General features: G+C 39.7%; 1 protein-coding gene across 19 annotated transcripts in view; it reads right to left on the bottom strand.

The window, feature by feature from the left end:
- The window catches only part of ESRRG (estrogen related receptor gamma), a 397,608-nt gene that overhangs the window by 209,471 nt on the left and 162,997 nt on the right, over positions 1-25,140 (bottom strand). For 6 of the 19 annotated variants that reach the window (XM_069009526.1, XM_069009527.1, XM_069009528.1 and 3 more), the window contains one exon: positions 18,993-19,146. The exons of 7 other annotated variants lie outside the window; for them this stretch is intronic. In XM_069009526.1, coding sequence (XP_068865627.1) covers positions 18,993-19,027 — 35 coding nt within the window. In that variant the 5' untranslated portion in view covers positions 19,028-19,146. Of the gene's footprint in view, positions 1-11,955; positions 11,975-18,992; positions 19,147-25,140 lie in introns of those variants that run through there. 6 more of the 19 variants (XM_069009523.1, XM_069009540.1, XM_069009536.1 and 3 more) reach the window with 2 other exon arrangements.

The following is a 25,140-nucleotide window of genomic DNA, read 5'->3' as shown; positions in this document are numbered from 1 at the left end:
AAAGCATAAGCAAAACTAATAAAAATAGAGTTCCATGAACAAATAGAATGTTCAGCTGTTAGAACAAAGTCTTTGATTTAAATGAAATTACTCTTCTCCAAAGACAGACTACAGGCAAATTTATCAAAATCTCTGCCCCAAAGGTTTTACTGTCTAACCAGTCAATGACTGGGGCATGTGTGTGAGGGGGAGTAACAGAAGCAAAGATGTCTAAGTGAAGTCTGTATCCAGACTTGCCAAAATTTCCTCACCTCACTTCAAAAGAAATACCTTGTCTTCCATGGAGAGCAACTGAAGAATTACAGCTTTCATGTAAGCAATTCAATGATTAAGGATTGTCCCCCAATCTCTCTTTTTTGTTTGTTTTTAATAGACTTTTTTTTTAAGTGATTAAATATTTTGTTGAATGGAGGTAATTACAAAAGGTAAAATTCTCTGATGGTACAGGTGGACTACAGAACTGCAGAATAAAAGGCAGAGTTGGTCTCATGTATATGATTTTATCAGCATTCACACAGTTTTGGAATCCAGTGTCTGATGCTTTTCAGTCTTTGAAAAGTTGCTGACTATGACCCTGTTTACCAAACATACTAGCAATGCACTGGTCAAAGAACACATTTTTACATATCCAGTGGTCTGATGTTGGGTTTGACGTGCAAGAAGCACTGTACCAAGCTGTGAACAGCAATGAAGTTAGCCTAGCCTGTGGACTGAGATAACCCCTTAAAATTTTCATCTCTTAAAACTTTGGTTTACATTTCAATTAGGTTACAAGCAAAATTCATTTGGTCATGTCAATCTACAGATGACATAGCTTGATCATAAAAATCATCAGAGAGCTAGGTACAATTGGTAATCTCAACAGCAGGCAAAGATGCTCTAAATTAGAAATGCGTGGGTGGGTTATGTATCTCTGCTATCTGTTTTCAGTAATCCATCCACTACGCATTACTTTTTTCCCCCCATACATTATTCTTAAGTAAATATAAAAGTGAAAATAAAAATAGCCCAGCTGAGGTATCCTAAGAAATAAGCATTAGTGGGAATGGGCAGGAAAAGCAAGAACAAAAGTAAAGACTTCTCAAAGAAGGATATTATAGTCCATAAACATAGAATCATCGTGTCATTTAGATTGGAAGATGAAGTCTGACCATGAACCCAGCAAGTACCAAGTCCACCACTAAGTCACATCCCTCAGTGCCACAACATAGAAGAGATCCTGTGGCCAGATTTCTGCTTTGTCTTTCAGGAGACATGAAACAGAAGATGACCAAAAACTTTGTCACCATGAGTATCGAAATGGCTCTTTTTTTCTTCCCCCCTTCCTCTCTCAGGGATTTTTTGAACATGGATCTTATAATTGAAAGCCAGTGGATTAAGCATAACACATCAAACCACTGTTAACACCCAGTCTCCCGCAAGGCTGAATCCTAACAACTCTGTTTTCTGCCTACAGTATGTGCAAGCAAGTGGAACCACCACATGCACTGCATGCTAAAGGCCACAGCCTTTGTCTTCTCCAAGTTCTGTCTATTTCAGAGGCTAACATGCTGCAATTAGTCTAATTAATGTGAAACAATGAGCTGTGTTACCACTTATCAAATTGATTGTTCCCCTATCAAAACAAAACAGGCTGGCTTTTTGATGTAATTTCAAGAGATGATTTGAAATGTCATGTTGCTGCAAGCCAATTACCTTATGACTGGAGTCACGGTCAACAGAATACATAATTAGCACGAGTTTGGGAAGGCTGCTTACTGCTAGTATGCTAATTAACTGTCTTTTGTCATAAAACAAAAAGGTTGTAGCTAGGGTTGTGAAATAGGTCTTTTTTATTTACATTTCTTTGTGCTTATCAACGTGAGGCATGACAATGCAAAAGAATGGAAAATTTTAATTCCGCTACTTCCAATTAATAGTGAGCCGCAAGGTCAGGCGCAGTGATGGACCACGAGCAGCGCCCAGCTCTGCCGCGTGCGGCGCACGGGCCGCACCCCCTGCCCAGGGCAGGCCAGAACCAAGCGTCCCACCAGCCTCACACCAAAGAGCCACCGAGCAGCACCTCGGGAGCAACTAACAGGCATGTGATGGGTCCCAGATGCTCCTTTCCATAAAGGAGGAGAGGAGCAGTGACACCCGACTGTGCTGACTGCCACCCCGCCACACCTCTTCAAAAGCGCCCTCCAGAAAGCTGAAAACGCTGAACTATAAACAAGTGGCATTATTACTTCTGCTTCAGCGTGGTGCTCACAAAACACTTAACAAGGGCGTGCAGGAGAGCAAACGAACCCTGCCTGTAAGCAAAAAGCTTCATAACTCAGCTGCTGCCACCTCCTCTCTGTCGCCTCATTTGTGTGATGAATTCTGTATTCTGTATCGTTAAAGATCTGATCCTGCACGGCGCTGGGTGCCCTCTACACCTATAGGTTTCAGGGGAAGCTGAGGAGCTCATTACTTTGCAGGATAAAGATCTACCAGAAAGAATCCAAACTTAAAAGTTGGCTGTCAGCAGCTCCCACTCTGCCCTCCCTCATCCCAGCGCCGCTCCACGCGCCATCACACAAGGGAAATGGAGGGCAGAAATTAGCTTAGTGAATCATCGCTAATTCCTACCAATTTAAATTCTGGTTTTCTTCTTCCTGCCTATAATTCAGCACTTTATTTAAGGTTTTGCTTGGCCTGAGCGAGTCCCGAGAGCAAGGTCTGGAATGGCTAGAAGTTTTAATGATGTTGTTTCGCTAACAGCTGCTGACTTACGAATCCTCCTATTTGTTGTAAAAACTATTTTGTTTCTCTGTGCATGCTTGGTTTGAACCCCTATACAGATAATTCTTGTGCTTCTTGGTAGCCCTTAAAAGCAAGAGAGACATGCAAACCACTCTCTTACAGAGAGGAGAAATTAAGTGTTCAAAACCTAGATCAAAAAGTTGTCAAACTGGCCTTTTCTGAAGACTTCATTTAAATTCAAACCCAGTCTACTCCAGGTTTGCACAAAGAGTTACAAGTTTCAAGTCCAGAAATCACATTGAGTGGATTACCCTTAAAATCATGATGTGAAATCAGTAGACATTCCTAAATTATTCTCCTGATTTCTCTTTCAATCCAAGTGAAACTCAAAGTGTAATGAAATAAGGTATGCATGGAGGAAGGCTAAATTTTTATCTCACATGATGAAACCTATAACGAACAGGAAAACGCTAATTTCTTCTGGTGCTGTCATTTACTAGAATCAACATCATCCTTCCTGTCTTTATTCAGCAGAGAAAACAAAGCTAATCCCAATTTCTAAAGAGCTGGCTAATAAAGGAGTCAAGGGATCATTAGTCTAATTAACTCATTCCTGTTTTCAGTTTACATTCCATTATGCTATTACACTCTTTGAAATGTCAATTTTTAAATACCATAGAAAACTGTTTAACATATAGACATTATGTTCAACAAATCTAGAGACATATAGAACAGTTACTCAGTATTAGTAACTTAATAGTATCCTGGTATGCAGCTAAATATCTCCCAGCCAAAGCATTATTGTAAACCACCTTTATTGATATAAAAATCAGGGAACTATTTCAGTGACCCTTGGCCCCTCCCTTAATGGCAGTGCTTTTAGTACCTGAGAATTTTGTGATAGTCAGGTAGATGTCCTTGTGTCCACTTTTGGTAATTGGACCATTTTATTCTGAACAAAAATAAATCAGGATACGAAGCTACAACTTCCTGCCAGGTTTCTTTTTTTCTTTTTTTTATTGGGTGTCTTTCTATAGCTTAACATAATGAGTCACTTACTGCACTTTAAGTCAATTTTTAAATTGATTTAATGAGTCATCAAGTCATTTACTGTCTTTTAAGTCAATTTTTAAATAAACACAACTTCTGTTAAATTGATGGTAACTTCTGTAATCAGCTATTTGGAAACAACCAACCTCAGTTAACAGCATGGGCTTTACTGCTAAGCTTGCAGAGGCAAGTGCAAGTTTCATAAAACAATTAAATTAATGATATAGGTGACATATTACATAATGATACGTGTGTGCACACAAAAGCAAATAGGAAGGAAGCAAGCCTGTAAGCACACACAGACCAACAGGCATTTGTCTGTCTGTACCTCTGAACATCTCCCATGCACTGCCTTCCTTCCTACTGGGAGCAAACAGCTCTTGCTTAGCATTCAATGCAGTAAACCACTAAATGTATGTAACACTACACACAACTTGCCCCCCACACCTCTTGAATTGCTCACACGTTTAAATTAGACATATACCACAAACTGTTGGACTACAGCCTGAAGAATGAAGACATTTGGCCAGTGGGCTTCTTCACACTGAAATACCCACGGGAGTTTGGGATACCTGACCAACTAAGATGGGCACAACTGGCACTGCCTCCTTGGTATCCCCTTTTCTAAATGATCCTTATTTATGTGTGAGCCTTTTCTGGAGTGCCTTAGATCCATCAAACCTCTTTTTAAAACTTTCTGATATCACCTGGACCGTACTTACAGCAGAAAGCTCACTAGCTAATTCCCTGGTTATTCTAATTTCAGAGATCTGGAATTTTGTCTTCTGAATAGCCAGGACCCTGCCGAGACCCACGGGAGTTTGGGATACCTGACCAACTAAGATGGGCACAACTGGCACTGCCTCCTTGGTATCCCCTTTTCTAAATGATCCTTATTTATGTGTGAGCCTTTTCTGGAGTGCCTTAGATCCATCAAACCTCTTTTTAAAACTTTCTGATATCACCTGGACCGTACTTACAGCAGAAAGCTCACTAGCTAATTCCCTGGTTATTCTAATTTCAGAGATCTGGAATTTTGTCTTCTGAATAGCCAGGACCCTGCCGAGACCTCTGCAGCACCTATTCAACACCCTTGGATTGCAATGGTGTACTGATGTAAGTTCAGCTCTTCTGGGCTGTAGGTGCTACAGAAAGGATGAGAAGTGAGTTTTAATATCCACCTGTTCAGTCCATGGCAGGAAAAAAAGTCGTTGCTGATTCCCAGCAAACAGAATGTGAGAGTAGATATGCCACTGGCTAAGGGAAACCATCCAGCTACTCATGGTCACTGCTTTTTGTAGCTGTCCTTGTTAGGTCATTCTACCCTTGTGGAAGGAACAAGGGTGCAGCTTTATGCACAAAAGTTTGGAAAGTATGTCTGAGAATAGGAGTTTGCATGAGAAATCTCTCGCCTGGTGAGACACACGACGGCACCTCTGGATGAGAAAGAGATTAAGAGATGTTTATCAGAACTCGAAACTGAGGGGAAACTTGAGCAGTGGCAGCCGTATGTTATGGAATCTGTGCAATGTCTTTTTGGGATCATAGCATGGGGATCCCAGATCTGCAGGAAGCGAAGAGTATGTTACCATTCCCCTTTTTGTCACCAGCAATAATATGCTTGAGGAAAAGAAGTGCCTTTAAAAAGATGTAAAGGAAGACCATGAGTGCAGTATGTGAATAATTTTAATGGCTTAGCAAGGATTAAACTACATCCATTAATTAATGTATTTTGAGAAGGCTAATGAAAAATAACGTATCTATCTGTACAAACCATAATGCATGTATCTTTAATATCACCTCTGCTTTAGGAGGATTGAATCCAGATAGGAACTGTGGGTAACAAGGTACCTGAAAATGTTCCTGCAATAAGAGGTGAGCATTAGCTCTCATTAATTCATGTTCTTAGCGTAACTTGGCTCCATGGGCTGCCCTGATGTGATCTAACAGGATGTGGCAGGCCAGAATGCATCACAACATGCTTAGAATTGTAAAAGCACACAGACCCTCAACAACTAAACTTCCCTGCATCCCCTGGTATGGAGTTCAGCATTCCTGATCAGGCACTGTCTCAGCTTTATTATCAACATGTTATACCTCCCACTGCTTGTTCAATGAGTATTTTCTCTCTTCTGTTTTCTAAACCAGCCAAAGGAGGTCAATGCACCTTAATTTAAAAACAAAAGCACAGAATGATGCTTAAAGCTTTGACTTACTGGGGTCTTTTATTATCTTCCCCTCCACGTGTTTCTACCTGGTATCCCCCAAATCTAGCATTGCCAAAAGAAGACCGAGGCGATTACGAGATACACACAGTTATTTTAGCAAATCCCTTTAAAAAATAAAATAATTAGACTTGAAAGAAGCCTGAAACATTAGAGCAAAAGCGAGTACAAAAGAAGGAGCTGTGGCATCGTACGCCCCGTCTAACAAGGTATTGAGCACTGAAGCCCAGGGGACTCTTGGTACTCTCGCTGTGAAGATTAGACAAGAGCACTCGCGCAGGACACAGCAGGAATATGAAGGGACATGAAGTGAGCAATCCCAGCAGACAGCCTGTTGAAATGTCAGTCAGGCACTCTGCCTCCACCACCTTTCACAGAGCTAAACATCTCTTTATGTCAGAACAAATTGGGCAATCCTCAAATCTTTTTTTCCTCTCCCCTGACTTCAATGCGGCACGGAGTGCTGGGAAGGAGCGCGGGAGGGAGCGCGTACAGACAGTTCACTTCAGTTCACATGAAAGCGCCCTGACACGCTACAAGACTGAATACTGATATTAGCAACTCTTACAATCTTATCAGAGAGGCAGGAGCAGCAGCAGCCGCCGTGCTGCAGACCTTCCCCCTTTCCAATTACACCGGGTGGCTGTTCCTTTCCCCAGCATCCTGCAATGTCCTTTGAAAGCAAACTCCTGGGCTTGATCAAAGGCCACAAAAGCAAACACGGTGCTTCTGTATTTACGAGCATAGTTACTTCTGTCACCTTTTTCTTATTTTCACTCCTACCTTCCCTAGCTAGTCCATTAAGGATGTCTAATTTTAACCAACATCTAGCACAGTGCTCAAACGGAGACTGGTGAGTAACCACAGTCTTATTTTAAATTATTTGGTTTCACTTACGAAATTCTGTACAGGGTATTTGGTTGGGTTTTTTGATTAAAAAGCATACACAGAAGTTCTTTTTGCAGGAGAACAACAATACAGAAACCTTTCCACTGACTTCTGTGAATGTTAGAGACGTCTTAGTATGATTGTATAGAGACCGTGAATTAATGTGATTGATTTTTTAAAATTTGATTCAGCGCATGAAAACATTGCTTTAAAAATAATCAGCCAATTTTCATTCTTGGAAAAAAAAAAAGCACATGAAACCAGAAAACTTAACTCAGTCAAGACATGAAGAACTCTGTGAAACTGCCTCCAAGAACATCAAGATAAAGCTGCTGACTCCACACTTACATTATAAAGATTCTGAATAATAGAATTTCTTCTAAAGTACCTGTCTGAGCACACCCCAAACAACAAACACACTCTAAAAATCCCTTCCCTGACAAATAAACCCATGGTTTTATAAAAAGGAAAATGAATATTCAATAAGAAAAAGTAAATAATTGGCCTTTGCCATGCCTGGCCACCTACTCTTTAGATTAGAGGTTTATTGTAAGCATGATCATTTGTACAGAATGATCAATTTCTATGACTTAATTATGGATATTTTCTGAAAGTTGCCTAACATTTCTTATATTAATTGATTATAGTTAAAGATCAGGTGCATTTCATTACAATTTTACGTTTCTGTTTATGATATTCAGGCAGGCAAATGTCTGTGTGTATGGAAGAGACATTACCAGACCATTTACTGCCCATTACCGCCAAGAAAAGAAGCCCATACTGGAACAAACTGTGCAGCATTTCTGGCATTTGTTAAAGGAAGAAAGCTTTATAAGAAAAAAGAAATACCACTGATTTTTACAGGTGTTTAATAAAGATAAGCTGAAAAAAGGGTTCCTATTTTAAGCTTGGTGATAGCTAAAAATGCGTTCAAATATGTTCAAAAGCAATCTGAAGTCTCCTAAAAATGGGTGTTTAAAAGTATTCAAGGAAACAGTAAAAATGCAAATATTTGTCACATTATTGTAGGATATGGGACAAAAATGCTCATAAATTCAAAGAACCCTGCTGAGGCAAACTGCATTTCATTTAAATATGACATTATTTGGGAGTCATTAAAACAAAAATAATGTTTATCTGTTGCATTGCAAAGGTTACTGTGAGAAAACAGCCAAAGTTTGCCCGTACTCGAATGAGTGGTGAAAGGGACTGTGAGCAGAACACCCTTAATTTCAATTGCTGTAGTGGTGCTGTGGGAAATAAAAAGACTTAATGTAATTGATTATTCACTGCTATAGAAATACTACAGTAAAAATAATGAGGATGTATCAGTATTTTCAAGACTCTTGGTCTGATATGCTAATGTACCTCATACACATTACAATGAGACAAATTAAAAAAGAAAAAATAAAAAGGGTGCCAATAGTGACTGCTGACTTTTCCCTCAGAAACGTGTTAAATCCCAAGAAGAAAGTTTACAGTGCCTCGTGATTGCTACAGAACACATTCAACAGCTGTCATCCCTCTACTCAAAGATCTTTCCTGATTTTTTATTAACAAACCCACATAACGAGACAGTTAGGCTACACAGAAGTCGGCTAGTATGTTGGGTTTTATATTAAGAACCTAAATCTCATTATAAAAAGCATTCAATCTTGCTGAAGAGAGATGGCTTCTAGCTACAGCCATGAAGAGCCTTCTGCAACCCAAGTTAAAAAAACTTCTCTTTGCATGGACTTGCACAAGTCTGCCTATACTACTAAAAAACATAGTGAAATAATGCTAAAAGACCCCCAAAACCCTAAAGCTGCCATTTTGAACCTTAAACCATTCCCTGCAGTCATTCTGAACCATTAATTGCTGGTTATTTGTACATGGAAATCAAGATGTAGATGCATGCAGATCCCTTGATTACACAGACATTTAGTCAGTGGCTTTACTACTGTGAGTAGTTTTTGGTGAAGCAATCAAATTAAGCATGCCATTAAATATCTGATGTAGGTAAATCAGGTCTTAAAATTTGATCCATCTTGCATTCCTCCATCTCTTAGATTTGATTGTATTTGTGAAAATCAATCATGCACTTGCCTTAGTCCTGCCTTAATTCTGTCAATGAATTTAAACGCATCACGTACAGCACTTTCATGTGGTTTAAATTCAGCTATGAAGACCCATCTGAGTTAAAATAATTCTGCACTGCATCCCCACTAAATAGTGGCTTGCCTGGACTGCCCCTGAACTGGTCTCACTTCCAACCCATTTGGTGTGTTTCCTTCCAATATGTCTTGGAGCCACATGGTCCGACGGGACAGGGAGAAGGGCTAGGATGTTACACTGCCTCTTACTACTGCTCACATGCTGTAGTTAAACATATGCTTATTTACAATGCCCTGCAACAGCCTGTACCTAACACAGCTTCCTGAAGCTATTAAAAGTGGACACACAATAACTGCAAGCAGAATTTGGCTTATTGTCTCTACAGATTTGTGCTAATATACCAGTGTCTCAAGACATCACTTCATTTTCATAACAAGGAGGAGATTTAATTTCTGCGGATTTCTATAAAAAGCAATTTGGAAACTTCTCAACAATGATATTGCTTCCCATAAATGCCAAATTGGTAAAAACATCATAAGAGGAAAACACAGCACACTGACAATATCATTTTTTCTAACTTAAGTACCAGCATTATTCAAAGACATTATACTGCTAAGTATCCAAATAATTCCTTCATTTTAAGGATCGAAAGCATAACATTATTTTGTTAAATTAAGCTCCCGCTTTCCCAAATCCCTCTTTTCCACTTAAACTGAGGAAATAAAGGCAACTAAAAACACATCTGCGTGCAAGGCTTTTCTTCTCAGCTTTCAGGGGTTGCTCTGTTCTAGTTGGGGTGTGCACTTCCCTTTTTGCTGATTACCAAAACCCAAAAGTAACTGCAATAATAATTGTAAATCCCTGCTTTGGATGAGAAAACAAGCCTCAAGTATCATCATCTCATTCCCACCTTCCACTACTTGCAGGAAGGAGAAGGTTGGTGAGGGAAACTATCATTTATCTCTAACTTATTGGTACTACTGTAATACAGTCTCTCCAGCTAAAAAGGAATTGTTACAACTGAAAGTGACTGTTTAAAATGATATCAAAGATCAAAATTTCTGACTATGGTAGCTTGGGGTGGGGGGCAGGGGGCAGATAGCCTGGTTTTAAGCATGACCTTTTAATTGATGAACATCAGGACTTTGTGGTCATTTAACACTCCCTATAAATGAAGACTTGATAACAGCTATTGATCTCAGTTTTCCTGGAAGAGGATCCCTGGGCTCAGCAGTGAGCAGTTTTGCTCCTCTTAGTTCATAAATACAAGAATAGGGCTATTGCTCAAATGCCACCCTAACTGCCGAAAATGAAATAAAAGTAAATTTCACTGCAGTGTGGAAGGAAATACAGGTGTATTTCCACAGCAGTTTTTTTCAGTAGATAGCTCAAGGTTAATATAATCTCAGATTTCCTTATGGGAAATACAGAATTTCCACAGGTGACCCCTGCTATCATTTGAAAATATTTTCTTCATGAAAGCCTCCTCAAACCATACAAGCATATAAGTTACTGTTCTTATTTATTTCCTGATCTTCCTTGTGCTACCATGGAACTGCAATACCTCTGAACAGAAATGAGTTCAGCCTAAGAACACATAAGATGAGCATTTCTGCTGCCCAGGCAAGAAGATGAGCCAGGGAACAGGAAGTGTTGGGCTGTTACACCTGCAACACAACTGTGTCACAAGAAACAGAGACAATGGCCATCGTCTCTCCTGTCTGAGTCTTTTGTCTTTCAAGGCTTTTCCCCATTTTCCCTCTTTTTAGCCATTTCTCCATAAAACTCTGCTATAGGCTCATCAAATCAAAAGCTGATCTCTAAAACTTTCTATGGAGCTGCCGGAAGCACTGCCATCACTGAAAATGCATTATCACAGGATTTAAACAGAGAAAATGAATCCCCTCCCTCTTTCCACCGTCCCTTCCCCAAAATGAGAAAAACGATCTCTCCATCTCCAGACCCCCAGGTCAGATTAAACCCAGATGTCAAAGGAGAGACCTAGAAAGAGGTGCACATCCCTTCCAATGAGGATTTAAGGAGAAGCTGCAAGAGTAGATGAACTGTTGAACTCAGTCCTCTGTCTTAAAAATACATTTCATTGGGATTGTTAACGCACTATAGAAGTACCCAAAAGATGCAACAGAATTCTGAAATATGAATTAAGGACATATTGCCATCTCCAGCAAAATAATAAAAGTAGAGAGATTAAGAGACAAGCATATCTTTTTGAATTGTAGAATAGGTTTATAGGTCTTCTAATAACAACTTTTACTCAAACCTTACATAAATAGGCTTATATGATACAAATATTATGTGGGCTATGTGGAAACTACAAGGTCCCTAATCATGTTTAGGGATTACTTGACAGAACAGAGACATTTCATTCCTATTGGACCTAGGGATTACAGCAAAGAAACATCTAATATTCCATTTTTTAATTTCATGCATTTTTTATTTACTTTTAATGATGCTGTATATATTCATCATCCTGAAATATTAAAACAGTATGAAAAAAGTAATAAATTGGTGGAAAATTTAGGGAATGGGAATGCAACAGCACGCAAATCATACACTATCAAGTGCTTGATACACATTTAAAATTACTGTCTAGTACAGCAAAGCCAAATTCCTGGCAGATTTCTGAAGCGCAAAGTCACAATAAGAAGATCAGCAGAACAGACTGAAATAATAGAATATTCATCCCCCTAATCCATATGCAATTCTTTAGGGCTTTTTTTTAACAATGCATATGAGGTCTGACTGTATTCAGGATTTAAATAAGTTGTCTCTCCCTCTCTCTCACACACACACTCTCTGTATTTTTGTAAAAAAAAAAAGTATATACAGTTATCATTTCTGCTCTACTGCACCCACATTGACAAGGTTAGCACATCTCCTCACACCTCAGATGAAACAATAGCATTTTAAACAACAAAAGTGTTAAAAGAAATACATTTATTCATACCATTGAAACCTCCTGCAACAGCTGTGTTGAAAGGAAGGGGTCCAGTTGCCTGGAAAAGGGATTTTTTTTGTTTAATATTTTTAACTCTTTCCTACATGATTCTGAATAATTACTGGTTAATTTAAACCAATATCACATGTAGTTACTGGCAATAAAATTTTGAGGTCAGTACTAATTCTTTGAGATCATGCCTTTCTCTCTAGACAGATGTAATTTTAGATCTGGTATTGTATAAAGGGACAGAGACCTAGAAACAAGCAAGTCATCACTCAAAAGACAGATGCTGATGATAAGGATGGTACATGTACAAAATGTGCTTGAGGATGGGAGACGGGGAGGTGGAGTATAAAACTTCCATTGCCATGCTTGAGATTACTAAATTACTTTCAACCAGTGCAAAGGCACAACTGAGCTATAGATGTTCCTCCAAACAGGGGTATGAAGAAATTCATCCCTTATCATGCAGACATGCAAAGCCTGATCCTTAGATCAAGCAGGTTTTTTGTTAAATTAGGCTCTCTCTGATTAGGCTGTGAGATATCAACACCACACATCCATTTTATTAGTGATATATAATGAAGATATAAAATGAACGTACCCAAACATAAGACATTTGCACCAGTAATGTATGTGTGGACTTGCTAAATAAAGGTGCCCACATGTGATAATTATGATGGCCACATGCAGAAAGCAGCTTTCACAACCATCATGACAGTTCTTGTCACAACTCTGTTAGTGAGGCGAAGGAGCACCAGGACAGGTGATGGTACATGAAAAGCCATCTGGTAAGTGAGAAAGAGCAGCCACATCCTGTCGAAACCTGAATACCCAAATGTAGCCACAGGCTATTTGTAGTAACAGGTCTCATGAGAAATGGCCTGGGGTGTAGATTGCTGCCGAGCATTTACCAGGACTTTGGGTTCCTACCTGGTGTGGGACATGCTGCTCCAACCTCCTAGAAATCAAGCTCGTGTGTTATTAACCGGACTGTGATATCAGTTGACATTGCTATTCACATTGCAAGGTTACTTTTCATTCAATACAGGCTAAACAAGCAATGTAAAAACATATTTAATGAAAGATTTTCTTTTTGTTAAGGAACGTGCTTACCTGCCCTTGCTATGACACCCATCTACACTGACACAGAGTCCAAACTTACTGGTGCCTATTGTTTACAGGTATCTACTTATTATTGTTAGACCAGGGGGAAAAAAACCCCTAAGCATACTGAAATCAGCAGAATTGGTCCCACAACAGGGCTAGAATACATCCACCCTGTGTGTATGTTTTGCAGGCACATAAGAAAAAGAATAAGCACTCTTAGAAATTATTTGATCTGTACTAGTGAGAAAAGTGTGAAGCTGTACAAGGAAATAAAAGACAAATGAACATAAAACTTCTGCTAGAAAATACGACCAGGATCTGTGTTAACAGAACAGGATCTAATAATGCACACTGAACTTAAGAGAGAAAGCCTGATAGACACCCTGCAGAGCTGCACTGGACCGAATCTGAAAGGCACAGGTGGCAGCAGCTTTGATGCAAATGTACCACGCTTTTAAAAGACGGGGCAATTAAGTAAAAGTATGAAGTACCATCTCATTTTGGGGGGAGAGCAAAAAAAGGCCACAGAAGGAAGCTGGGATTTATTGAATAGGAATACAGATCACCCAGTGAAAATTAGGGTATGCCTGAAATACATCAGTGCTACTCTCCCTTTTGCCATCCTTTATTTTACAGGACATAAGAGAGATTTATACGAGTTTCTATTTCAGTGAAGACAACAACAGTTTGTGACAGGGAACGCTAGAAAAGTGCAGCAAAGCTTTTGCTCAAATTCTATACTTTGTTCCAAAGCAGAGAGCTAATCAATCTCTTCTGCAAGTGTTTGTAAATACAGTAAACACTTTTTAATGTGCACAAAGAATATTTTGTTTCCTTGTACAGATTCAGAGAAGTCGATCAGCCACATTCTTTAGAAAGCTTCTAAGCAAGCAATGCAAGACATATATTTGGAATATGAAAGTTTAATCCTACTCATTAAAACATGACAAACTTATAATTAATTGAGAATGGAGTCAATAATGAGAGCATCCTTCAATGTAATGATGTTGGTACTATCAGCTTGTAATAAGGGAATACGCTGTAGAAAGTGAAGTATAATATGGAAAAATTACAAGTCAGTTTAAAAAAAGAACAGCCTGAAAGTTTTGCCTTGGGTAGAATCCTTAAAACACAAATTTCAAATCCTCAAAAGTTCCATTTTCCCAGTCTTTAAATGAGATAATACATTATGTTGTTTTCCTGTGATGAGGAATAATTCAAGGTCTTACATTGTCTGATTAATCTCTCAACCAATATTTAGAAAAGGTTTCTCTTTGAGCTAATCAAACTTGACAAAAGCAATCTTCAAACTATGCCACATTCACTGATTTGTAAGATATCTCAAACTTGTGTTCTATTAAATGGTTTAAATTAGCAACAGCTCTAAATTCACCTGCTTATGACACCCCCTGAATCTCGCCAATAGTACATAAGGTAGGTAAAAAGACTACACATGCAGATTAAAATTATTAGGACAAGCTGCTTTTTATTTTTTTAAAGAAGGATGCAGTTTTACTTTTAAGATAGCACTCAGCTACATCCCTATTGTTCACACTATGTTGCATTTTGGGGGATAGTTGCTGATGGCATTCAGTTTACTTCTCCTGGAGATAACTGCCCTGATCTTACTGGACAAGGTCTCTCCAGTGATCCCTCCAAATAATGCGTGTTTCTTTATCCACAGAAAAAGGCTAACTTTCAATATACAATCTTATGACATTCTTAGGCTTTCAGTATCAAACAATATCATTAGGTTAAAGGACATCACTCCAGAAGAGCAATGTTATGATGAGAAAAACTAGTAAGGAAGCACTACAACACTACCTGGTAGGGGATCACTGGGGGGAAGCACTTGAACACCATCCCAGACTTCACCTTCACTAAGTGTTGGTAGCTTCCCTTCTTTCTGTGAGTGGCCATATGTGTGCAAACAGGATTTTCCCATGGCTTGAGAAAGTGTTCAAATTTGGTTGCCTGACTCCAAGCACTAAAAGAGATTCCTGAGTTAGCATAGCTGAGCAAGAGGGGAAAAAACTGTGGGAGAGATGTAAATATTAATTCCCTACTGCAAATGTTCCAAGAGGAAATCAGGCCAGCTTATTCTTCTTCTCAAGTCACACTTAAATTCTGGATAAGTAAGTTTCTGAGCTACTGACTCCCCTCTTATTTTCTCCTCATGGTTGTGTGCAACCAAGAAACTGCATTTCTGGCAACGTCTATGATAAAATAACACAATGTTCCATTAACAAGGCCTCATGTGTGTTAGAAGTTGCTAGTGCAAATCTTTTTGGGGCTCAAGGAAGGATACTCAAATATTGGGTAACACACTCTGACTGGGAAGACTATCAATAGAGTTTCACAATTTGTTTATATAAATGGGCCAACACTTTTAAAAGCACTTCAGAGCACTTAACTAAAGCAAACAAGCACTTGAACTTTAAATATCTAGCAAGAGAAGTTATTGACAAGTATGACTTGACTTAGTAAATTCTAGTATCTTTGCAACCTTTCATTCATACATTCTCATCATGAAGAGAAGCACCAGGCTCTCATCTCAACTTCAGCTCTGCTTAACATACAGAACAAGTGGGGTGAGGAACCACCTAGTCCCCTTCTGTATCTCTTTGTTAAAGCAAACAGCTTTGCTGTTTCCTATATGGCGATCCTGGGTCCATAAAAGTCTTTAAATAAAAAGTCCATAAAGCAGCTTCTGGTTTTGAAAACTTACTCTCTCTCTTATTTAGCCCTTAAAGTAGGAATACTTCATCTTACAAACCTCGTTTGCCCTGATATCCGTGGTAGCTAAGCCTTGATTTGTGAATACAGCATTTACCAAACACCATCCTATTAATTCCCAAAAGCTCTGGTAATAACTTTCTATACTCAGGACTGGGTACCTTTGGTAAGTGTTCTCATCGTGGTGCCAGTGTCACGTGCATTTTTTATGTCTTCATATTTATAACACACCCCTCCCTGGCTACTGCACTATACACAACCACACCGGTCATTTCCTGACCAAATTAGTGTGATGTGATCCACATACACTTCTCTACTGATAAACCAGCACCCAAATGGGTAAGATGAAAGATTATTCTGGAGTTCTGGACTCTTTGGGGTTTTTATTAAACTGACACTTAGCTCAAGCACTAAGCTGGCCCCAAGAAACAAGGTGGTGTTTAAAACAAGTATCTCTGATCAGTAGCAGGTGAATCTCATCCCCTAAAATCCTGCAACATATCTTGATTTTTATTTCTCTCTCAATGTGTTTTGCACATAGTCTGCATAATGTGGCAGAAAAGAGGTGGCAGAATAAACCTTTACTTTAACCTGGTCATTATCATCTTAGAAAAAGGAAATAAAGTATTTTTAATCTATATCCTGGTGCTCAATGGCCACACTGGGATTTTAGTTTGCTAGTTTTAGGGAACATGCAGCATATTCTGGAACTGGCTGCTTGGGATTTGTACTGATTAGCCTGGTAATGAACATTCTCAAAACACTATTGTGGTAGAAAAAAACTCCACAGTTGATACAGTTGAAAATATGATCCACTCAGTGCTAAAGCCTCAGACTATGCAGTTCCTAGAAGAAATAGCTTTGAAAACTCTTTGAAATACCATGCAAGTCATAATTGGGTTTTAATGTATAAAACGGCTCAGTAATTTAAATGTTTGGAAAAGAAAACAGTCTTTCCTAGAGTTTATGAAGTGATAAGTCTATTTCGTAGAATGATTAACTATGCAACCTGATTTTGAACACAAGCATCTCCTAGCATATGCTCTCCACAGCTGACACCATGAGAGCAAACAGTTTTACCAAATTAATATTACAGGACCCAATTCTGATACTAAATTCCCATTCCTCGCCTCCCCGCCTTGAGTAAGAGCCTTGTTTTTTACAGAAGTAGTTTTACTTCCTATTAAACAAGTGAAATCAGGATTAAGCTCTGCTCCTCATGCATTTGGGTCTACTGAATGACAAATTAGATTTGTATGTACAGGATGCACAACATGACATTTCCACTAGAAACTAAAGGAAAAAAAAAAAAAAAAATCCCAAACACAGAAAATGAATGACATTCAAGCATAATACAATACTCATTCACTTATAGAAAATTTTTAGTAGCAAATGCATATTAGAAAAACAGATGAAGTACAGCCAGGACAGCGTAAAGAATGCTTTTGGGTAGAATGCCCCAAATAACGTCCCATTTTAGAACAGTGATAAACCAAGACTATGACAAAAGAAAATGCAATTCAGTTTTGAACCCACTGCAAATAAGTAACAAGATCTAATCATTTAGAAAGTCCTTAAAGAGCCCATGGCTTTGGTAGAAATGAATTAAATGGTGAGGTGAAATTAAAGAATAGAAGAATAAACTTAGACAAAATTACCTGAGAGAGGAAAAGAGACAAAAGCAGTGAAGAAACAGACCCATGGAAAATACTACTTCATTCTAATAATAGATTCATCAACAGAATATCTGTATGCACTAACACCTAATTTGAGCATCCTGAATTCTGATCCTGATTTCCCGAGATGGCAACTACAATATTAAAAAAAAACCCTTAAATTGCTCATTACTAGAAATAGATTGATTTGCATGAGAAAAATGCAGAGTTAAGATTCCCATTTCATTTACGAATATTAAGATCCTAAAATAAAGTCTCAAAGTAAGTCCTAACTCCCAGGCTAACACTTCCCTCCTTTTGGTGACAGCATCATTGCCCCTGGGACCTGGGAAATGCCATATGTGGTGGCCACAGGCAACAGGATGTTTGTGTGAGCCCAGAAAATCTGGACAAGGGCTCAGGAGATGAGCGTGAGAACTTGCAATTCTGTCTGGTATTCAAAACCAAGCAAACAGGGAAACATCCAAGTGGGAAACACCACCAACAGCAAAAGGCCTGACTTTACTTATGCCCATCTGAGGAAGAGCTGTGGCCACGCTCAACTTTTCTATTTGTCAGTAGCTTTCCTACCTTAAGCAAAACTTGCTGGTGCACATGGCCAGCTACTTTGTTTATTTTTAAGCACATAAATGTAAAATTGACTAAAGACACAGGAGTTTACCCTGGTGCAGAAGCCAATTGCCAGAGTAATCCAACATGGTGTATGTTGGGCACAAGATGTTGGCTGATATCCTGCAGTCAGCACATTTTAAACTGCTTACTGGTTTTAGGTTCTAAATTGCCTAGCAAATACTAACTTAAGTTATATTTGGGTTGGTTTTTTGGGGGGGATGAGGAGAGAGAGAGGGGAGTGGATAGTATTAAATTTAATAGAAACAAATCACCCAGGTATTAAAAAAACAGCAGTTCATTTACCTGCTGCTCTAGAGAATAGCTCGGTAATATAAATTTCAGTTTTCCCATACCTACAGCTCCAAGCTGAACATTGGGTTGTCTGAGTTGCCTTCATGCCCTGAACACTACATGTGAGAACTCTTAATTTTGTGTTCTAGCACTTTATGCAGAGTTGCTTATAAAGTTAAGAGCCACCTTAATGTTCCTCAAAACTATACTGAAGTACGAGACAACCCTTCATTGTGAAGGTAAGAGTTTGTCAACTTCTAGGACCTTCAGCCACTAACCCCTCTCTCATCCATAAGTACCTAACACATTTCCCTTTTAAACTTACTGAACATTTACAGCAGCCAAAGCACATTTTCTCACATGACTAAAATGCTGTCTCTGATGGCCCTGGACTCCAGCAAACTTCAAGAGCAGGACCAAAATTTAAAAGGTTGCTTTAAGGATTAAGCCTGAGCCCTTGCTGCACGTGAAGTGACACACTTCAGGAGTGACACACTTCAGGAGGCAAACACCCCTCCCACTGCTGGCTGCGGTCTCCCACCCCCCAGCAGCTCCGGCGTGCTCGTTCCACCGGACAAATCGCAGAGGAGAGGGAGCGAACCCCCTTCATGGACTCACCATCCTTTTCTAGTCACATTCACTACGCATTGCATTAGAAAATCGTAACGGTGTTAAAATATTTTGGCAGGATTTGTTATGGCCAGATCACTCACTTCCTTTGGGACACACAAAGCCTCCTCTGGCAATGAAACAGCCCAAATGTCAGCAAATCCTATAGAACAGAAAACGGTCTGTCAATGTAAAGCCTAAATGAATCTCCAGTTAAGCAAAACAAAACAAAACTGTACAACATAAAAATTCACATACAGAAAAAAGAAACAACCTAGAAATGTTCACTTTTTATTAAGGTATCTTTTTTTTTTTTTTTTCCCCCACCCTCCAGAAACTTTTGAGCAGCATTACAATGAATTCATCACAAGGTGCTATTAGAGCACAAGCTCCCTCCAAGTGTTACCAATTCACGGACAGATTAGAGGGCACATTAATAACATAGTTAATATGAAGTGTTTAGAGCCTTTACATCAGTGACAAATACGACTCAGCCAAATTTCCTGACCATTGAGGCCACGGAGGAACAATTTGGTAGATTTCATCAACAGTTCTAATTATGTTCCTGTCAAGTCGAGAACAAAGTAATCCATAACTGGGGGGCTGCTTGGAGACAGTGCCACGTGAGAGTAATTTATGCCCAGGGCCCTCGCTGTAGTTAGTGTGCACAACGCTTGACTAACAAGTGGGTTCAAAAAAAGGAATTTATTAGGGAAAACAGCCCTCCAGCTCCGAGCAGCTCATCAGGTGCAGGCTTAGCAGGAGTTATGAGGCAAAGTCTTCTTGTTTATAAAAGCACCTAAAGTCCACACTGGCCTCAGTGGGGTTTAAATCATGGGATTTTAGCCCAAGGCTTCTGCTGGAGCCGGGTAAGCCCACTGCCAGGGCCAGAGTGCAACCCAGCCTCCTTTAAAATCATCTCAGTCCTTGGGACAGTGGCAGCATCACTCAGAGGCCGAGTGGTACCAATGCCCTTTTGCAATCCTATAAATAACATGCTAATGAAAGATGCAAAGGGATTATTAGTAACAGTAAACTAAAATGTCACAATACACGATGTGTTTCTTACCACAGCCCAACTGGGAAACAGGCTGAGAAAGGGAAAGGGAGGGGAGGAAGGTAAATGAGGGAGAAGCTGTCATGTAATTTTGAGTCATTTTCCACTGTGATCTATATTGGGATACAGCTTCTATCCTTTCAAACAGGATCATTTTATACATGACACTCCTGCTGCATTTCACAAAAAGGCAGGAATGTCTCCCGAGCGCTCGAAGTGCAAAGCCTGGCAGCGGTCATTCAGGATCAGTTACTTGCATACGCAGTGAGATGTTAGAGAAAGCAAAATGATGCATTCCAAATGTATTTAAGAACAGTGTCTGTAAACAGAGGGTAAAATAATGTTTGCAAAAAATTAGGTCCATGTGAGAAACACAAAACACTTAATGGGTTTTAAAGCATAGTTTTCTGAAGGCAGCTGTGGGCATACACTACTGCCAGCAGTTTTACGTTTTTATTTATCAAGACAAAACCCACAGCATTTAGTAGACCAAACACCAGCTCAGATAAGGGAGTGGTCAGACCAAGGACCCACTTCAGACTGATTTGCTGTGTAGCCCCAGAAAGGCTGACTTCTTCACCCACATTTCCCACTGCTAGAATAGGTAGAGGTATGCAGATCTGTACACAAATGACATATCCTGCCAATGGATCTTTAACTACAAAAATGTTAGTGGCTTCCCTAAACTATTGGTTTTAGCTACATTTTAAATTACTAGTTGACCACAGGCACAGAGGAAATGCAGAGCACAGCTGGGGAGCACTACATCAAAACCCTGAGCTTCTCCTTTCACACTCTACTAAAGTTTCTTACCCAGATTTGCTTGAACCTGTAAATTATCTGACATCAAGTCTAGGGACTTTCCCAGCACCTAATGAGTGGGACAGGATTAGTCTCATGTAACTGAAGCTTCACAGATTTATGATTACTTGCTCCCAAGGATGAAAAAAACCACACTTTGAAAGCAGGGGTGGCTTTGCAAGGAGGCAAAGAGGAAAGGGAAGGACACAGCCCCATTCTGCAGATGTGAAAAGAGAAACATCTCTGCAAGTCAGACAGTAATTCAGAAGCCAAGCAATGCCTGGACGTTCTAATTCCCAGACTCGTGATTCAGTCACAAGACGTGCCTCCTTTCCTGGTGAAATGTCATGCTGCTGCATGCTTCTGTTACAGAACACATCCTAACCAAGTGTAGCAAAAGCATGATGATCCCATTAAGTATCTAACATCTAATACCTTGTGAAAACTAATTTAGTGCTTTATCAAATCTCTAGTTTGTATGTAGAGCATAAACTGGCTACATTTGCTAATAGGGCAGATTGACCCGTCCCATATATTATCAAACCACATCAAAGCCTGCTGGAGGACGTAGCCTTAGCTACTTATTATCCCTTGCATTAACTCTCTCACTAGCTACTCAACCAATATATTTTCCTGTAATACATCTGTCATGATTTTGCAGGGAAATCAGCAATTCTGAACAGTGCAGCAGTTAGATAACGGGACTAAACCCATCATGGTTGCCTGGCTTTCCAACCTACTGCTAATTGGCATGGACAGAAGCCCTTAGAGCTGGGCTTGCACAACAGCACACCACTGCTGGGCCCTAGAGATTTGGCCTCTTAGTTAGATTTGTATTTTTAGAGCTTGAGTCATTCACATGATTTCTTCACGATTTATTACATGCAAGAGAAATAAAGTTGGATGCCAACACCTTCAAATTTACAAGATCTTTTTTCTTATTCCTTTTGGCAGAAAAAGGTCGTATTTTGCAAGAGAACATGTGGCTTAGTAATCAGGAAAAAAGTGCTAGAATATTAGTAATAATAATGTTAGCAATACTAGATACAATGAGAACATCTTTCTTGGCTTGGATGCTATGCAATCGTATTCCCACGTGTTTATTTAGGGTTGTACTTGTGACACTGTATAATGAATTATATATCTGAAGTCATGTCTCTAATGGTCTGGGAACTTGCAGATACGGCTAATAGAGGGTCTGGTTGGTTGTTTTGTTTTAAAATAACAACTGCTAGTATTTTCTGATAGATAATGTTTGTCTTTGGACTTGGAAACCCTGAGCCATTACAACATGGGTCTCTTACTGACCTTTCTGACCATGTGACTACCTATCATCACTGGAACCCAGGAGTTAGTGGTGGAATATGAAAAATAAACTAAAATAACAAAATACTCCGTCTTCAAACAGATATGCACTCAATAGAAATATAGGATTCTTTCACTTTGCATTTGTGATTGTATGTAGTTCTGAAATATAATTATATCCATCATACCATCCTACTTGTTCACATTTAATCCTACATTTATTTTCTCTTTGTACGGCTTCTCAAGCACTGTCATCTTCTTTTCCCTTATAACTTCTGGCCCCTCATGTCTTTAAACACTAATGTAAACAAGTAAAAGGCATTTAGGGGGGCATGTGGGGGTATTATTAGGAGGTTTGTATAGTTTCTTGGTGATCCCCGATCGCATTGTTGATGGATCATTTTTAATCCAGAGAACATTAAAAACTGCTTACAGCCCAGCTGTGGGTTTAGTATCACCAACAAAGGCAGGCCAATACAGTAGTTTTTCTACAGAGTAAAACTTTTAACAAGTAAACTTTTAGCCAGGGGAATAAATTAGATAACAACAAAAAAAAGGCGGGCAGTGAGTTAAAACATCACAATTCTGTGTTACTGAATTGAACTGCAAGTCTTTGGAGCTTTATCCCCCTCCCTTCCTTTCCCTCTATATTTTTCTTCTTCTGTTTTTATGCTGAAATCACAGGAACTACGCAGGCTAGCAAGGCTGTAATCACTCAGCAGGAACCTGGCACAAGCACAATGCAACCACCAGCCAGGCAGCAGGAAACTGAAGGAAATCTCTCTCTCCCTCCCCCCCAGGTTTCTTAAAAGGGGCTCGGCGTGAATGAATCTTCCCGGTAGCCACCAACAATTTCTTATTCCTTCCGAGCAATCATCAATTTCAGCATCAAGTGGTTTAGTGGCTCTACAACTGGTAGTGGCAGCGGAGTAAGCCCAGCATGCAAACGTTTTGGCTAATTTAAAACCCTTGTGCTGCCGAATCAAACATGACAAGACAACAGTAAAAAGAGAGGCTATTATCCCAAATGAGAGTTGGCGGATGGCTGAAATTGGCTTGAGTGGCAGAGACAAAAGAGGTGGAAGGAGCAGGGACAACCAGGCATGATAATAGCAAATACAGTGTGCACTTTCTCCCCCACCCCCAGTGCATTCATACATATCCCACCTAGAGGAAAAAGGGAAACATTTTCGAGTTTCATGGACAGGCAGAAAAAATACACTTAAGAAGATTCAAAATAAATTAATACCTGGTAAAGCATCTGCCCCACAGATACGGGGAAACATAACTTTAGAGACACCACCCTTTCAACAGAAACCCTAACACTCCAAAGACAAAACCTGTCACTTCCTACCTGAATTCATGTCCTGCTGCCCCAAGTTCATTCCCGTGAGCTGAGAAGCAACTGAGTTAGGACAGAATAACTTCAAAATGAGAATTACCTGCAGCGGGGCTACTGGTGAATAGCTGCTACACACAACAAGCTCATGAAGAGCCCAGATCTCAAAGAGCTGCTGGGGAGGAAACGTGGAGGGCAGAGGAATTAATTTTTCAAGGCAATTGGGAGACCACAAGCATTCTCACGATGTTGAGAGCCATGAACCCTGGTGATGGCTTGCAGCTCACAGAATGATGACCTGTGGGATCACTGGAGAGCAAGCAAGTTGTCTTTTGCAAGATTAACAATTTAAAAGTGCTGAAATTAATTTTGTTTAATAGCTGTGGGTGCAGACTCCTTACAAAGTAGGTTGCAAGGTCAGCAAGCCTCCTAAAGACTTTTAAAATGCAGCTTTTTATAGGGACAGTAGATTTAGGGTGGCTTAGGGCTTAAAGATCTGAAAAGCAAAAGAAGGCTAAGAGGTCATTTCCTACCACTTCCAAATCCTGGGTGAAGACATGTTCTCTGTTTTGCTTCTCACTCTATGACATACACTTATTGGTATAGTCAAAGCTACTTGAGGCAGTATGGGTTTCTTAGGGTAGGCAAAGTGAAAAAAGACATTAAAATCAACCATGAGAACCTTGATTAACCAGTACATAGCAGGCTCATCAGACTCATACTGGAACATGCCCACCTGTGTTACAAAAAAGCAGTGGGAGATGAGAAAATAAATCCAGGAGACGAGAAAATAAATCTAGGAGACTGAGAGACTGGGAGGGGAAAGACAAGGGCAGGGGGAGTGCTCACACCCTTGCCATCATTCAGAAGTAGTTCACCTGTGATTCACATCTGCCTCCTTATGCAAGATCATTACACTCTAAATTACTGTACAGTACAGAGTGTTTCAAGGAACAGCTGGGCTCAACACTAAAACCAAAACCAACCATTTAAAAGGGATGTGCTCAGCTTCACACCCTAGTACATGTGAGCTATTGCTCACAACATAGCAGAATCTGCTGATTAGTGCTCCCTTCTAGGACACTTTTCTCCTACATTTTTACCAACAGCACCCAACTAACTGCACAGGTAAAGTTCATAGTGTGTGCCAGTCTGGGAGATAGGGAACTAGTTTTGCACCATTGTGCAAGATGGTCTGAATTTGCTGAAAATAAGCAACATTGCCTAGAAAAATATTTGCATTTTGTGCATTTGGACCTGTGTGAAAGGAGGACTCATGAATTTAAATAAAAGTCCAATCCCCAAAAAAGCATGCAGCCCAATACAAAGAAATATTCCATATGTATAGAAACCCACTTGGTCTCACACATATTCAGGGAACCGAGAACCCCAGCGAAGGACACGATCACAATGGAGATAGCATGTGGGTTTGTCTCATCCTGCCCACTTCTTTTAAATCTTTTTCCCCATAACATGAAGGAAACATGTGGCTTAAGTTTTCAAAGAAAAACCAAAACCAGTAACATGCCAAGCATCAGGCATGCCAGCTGTTCATAGATAGCCCACCCTGGGACAGGTAAGTGCCACCCAACAGAGAAACCTGTATCAGCCAGCCATACAGGCAAGCAGGAACACTCCAGCCTTTGCAGTGTGTT

The sequence above is a fragment of the Aphelocoma coerulescens genome, chromosome 3 (assembly GCF_041296385.1).
Source record: "Aphelocoma coerulescens isolate FSJ_1873_10779 chromosome 3, UR_Acoe_1.0, whole genome shotgun sequence".
In the NCBI taxonomy this organism is placed as follows: Eukaryota; Metazoa; Chordata; class Aves; order Passeriformes; family Corvidae; genus Aphelocoma; species Aphelocoma coerulescens.
The sequence above is the reverse complement of the archived record's forward strand: the minus strand, read 5'-3'. Positions and strand labels throughout refer to the sequence as shown.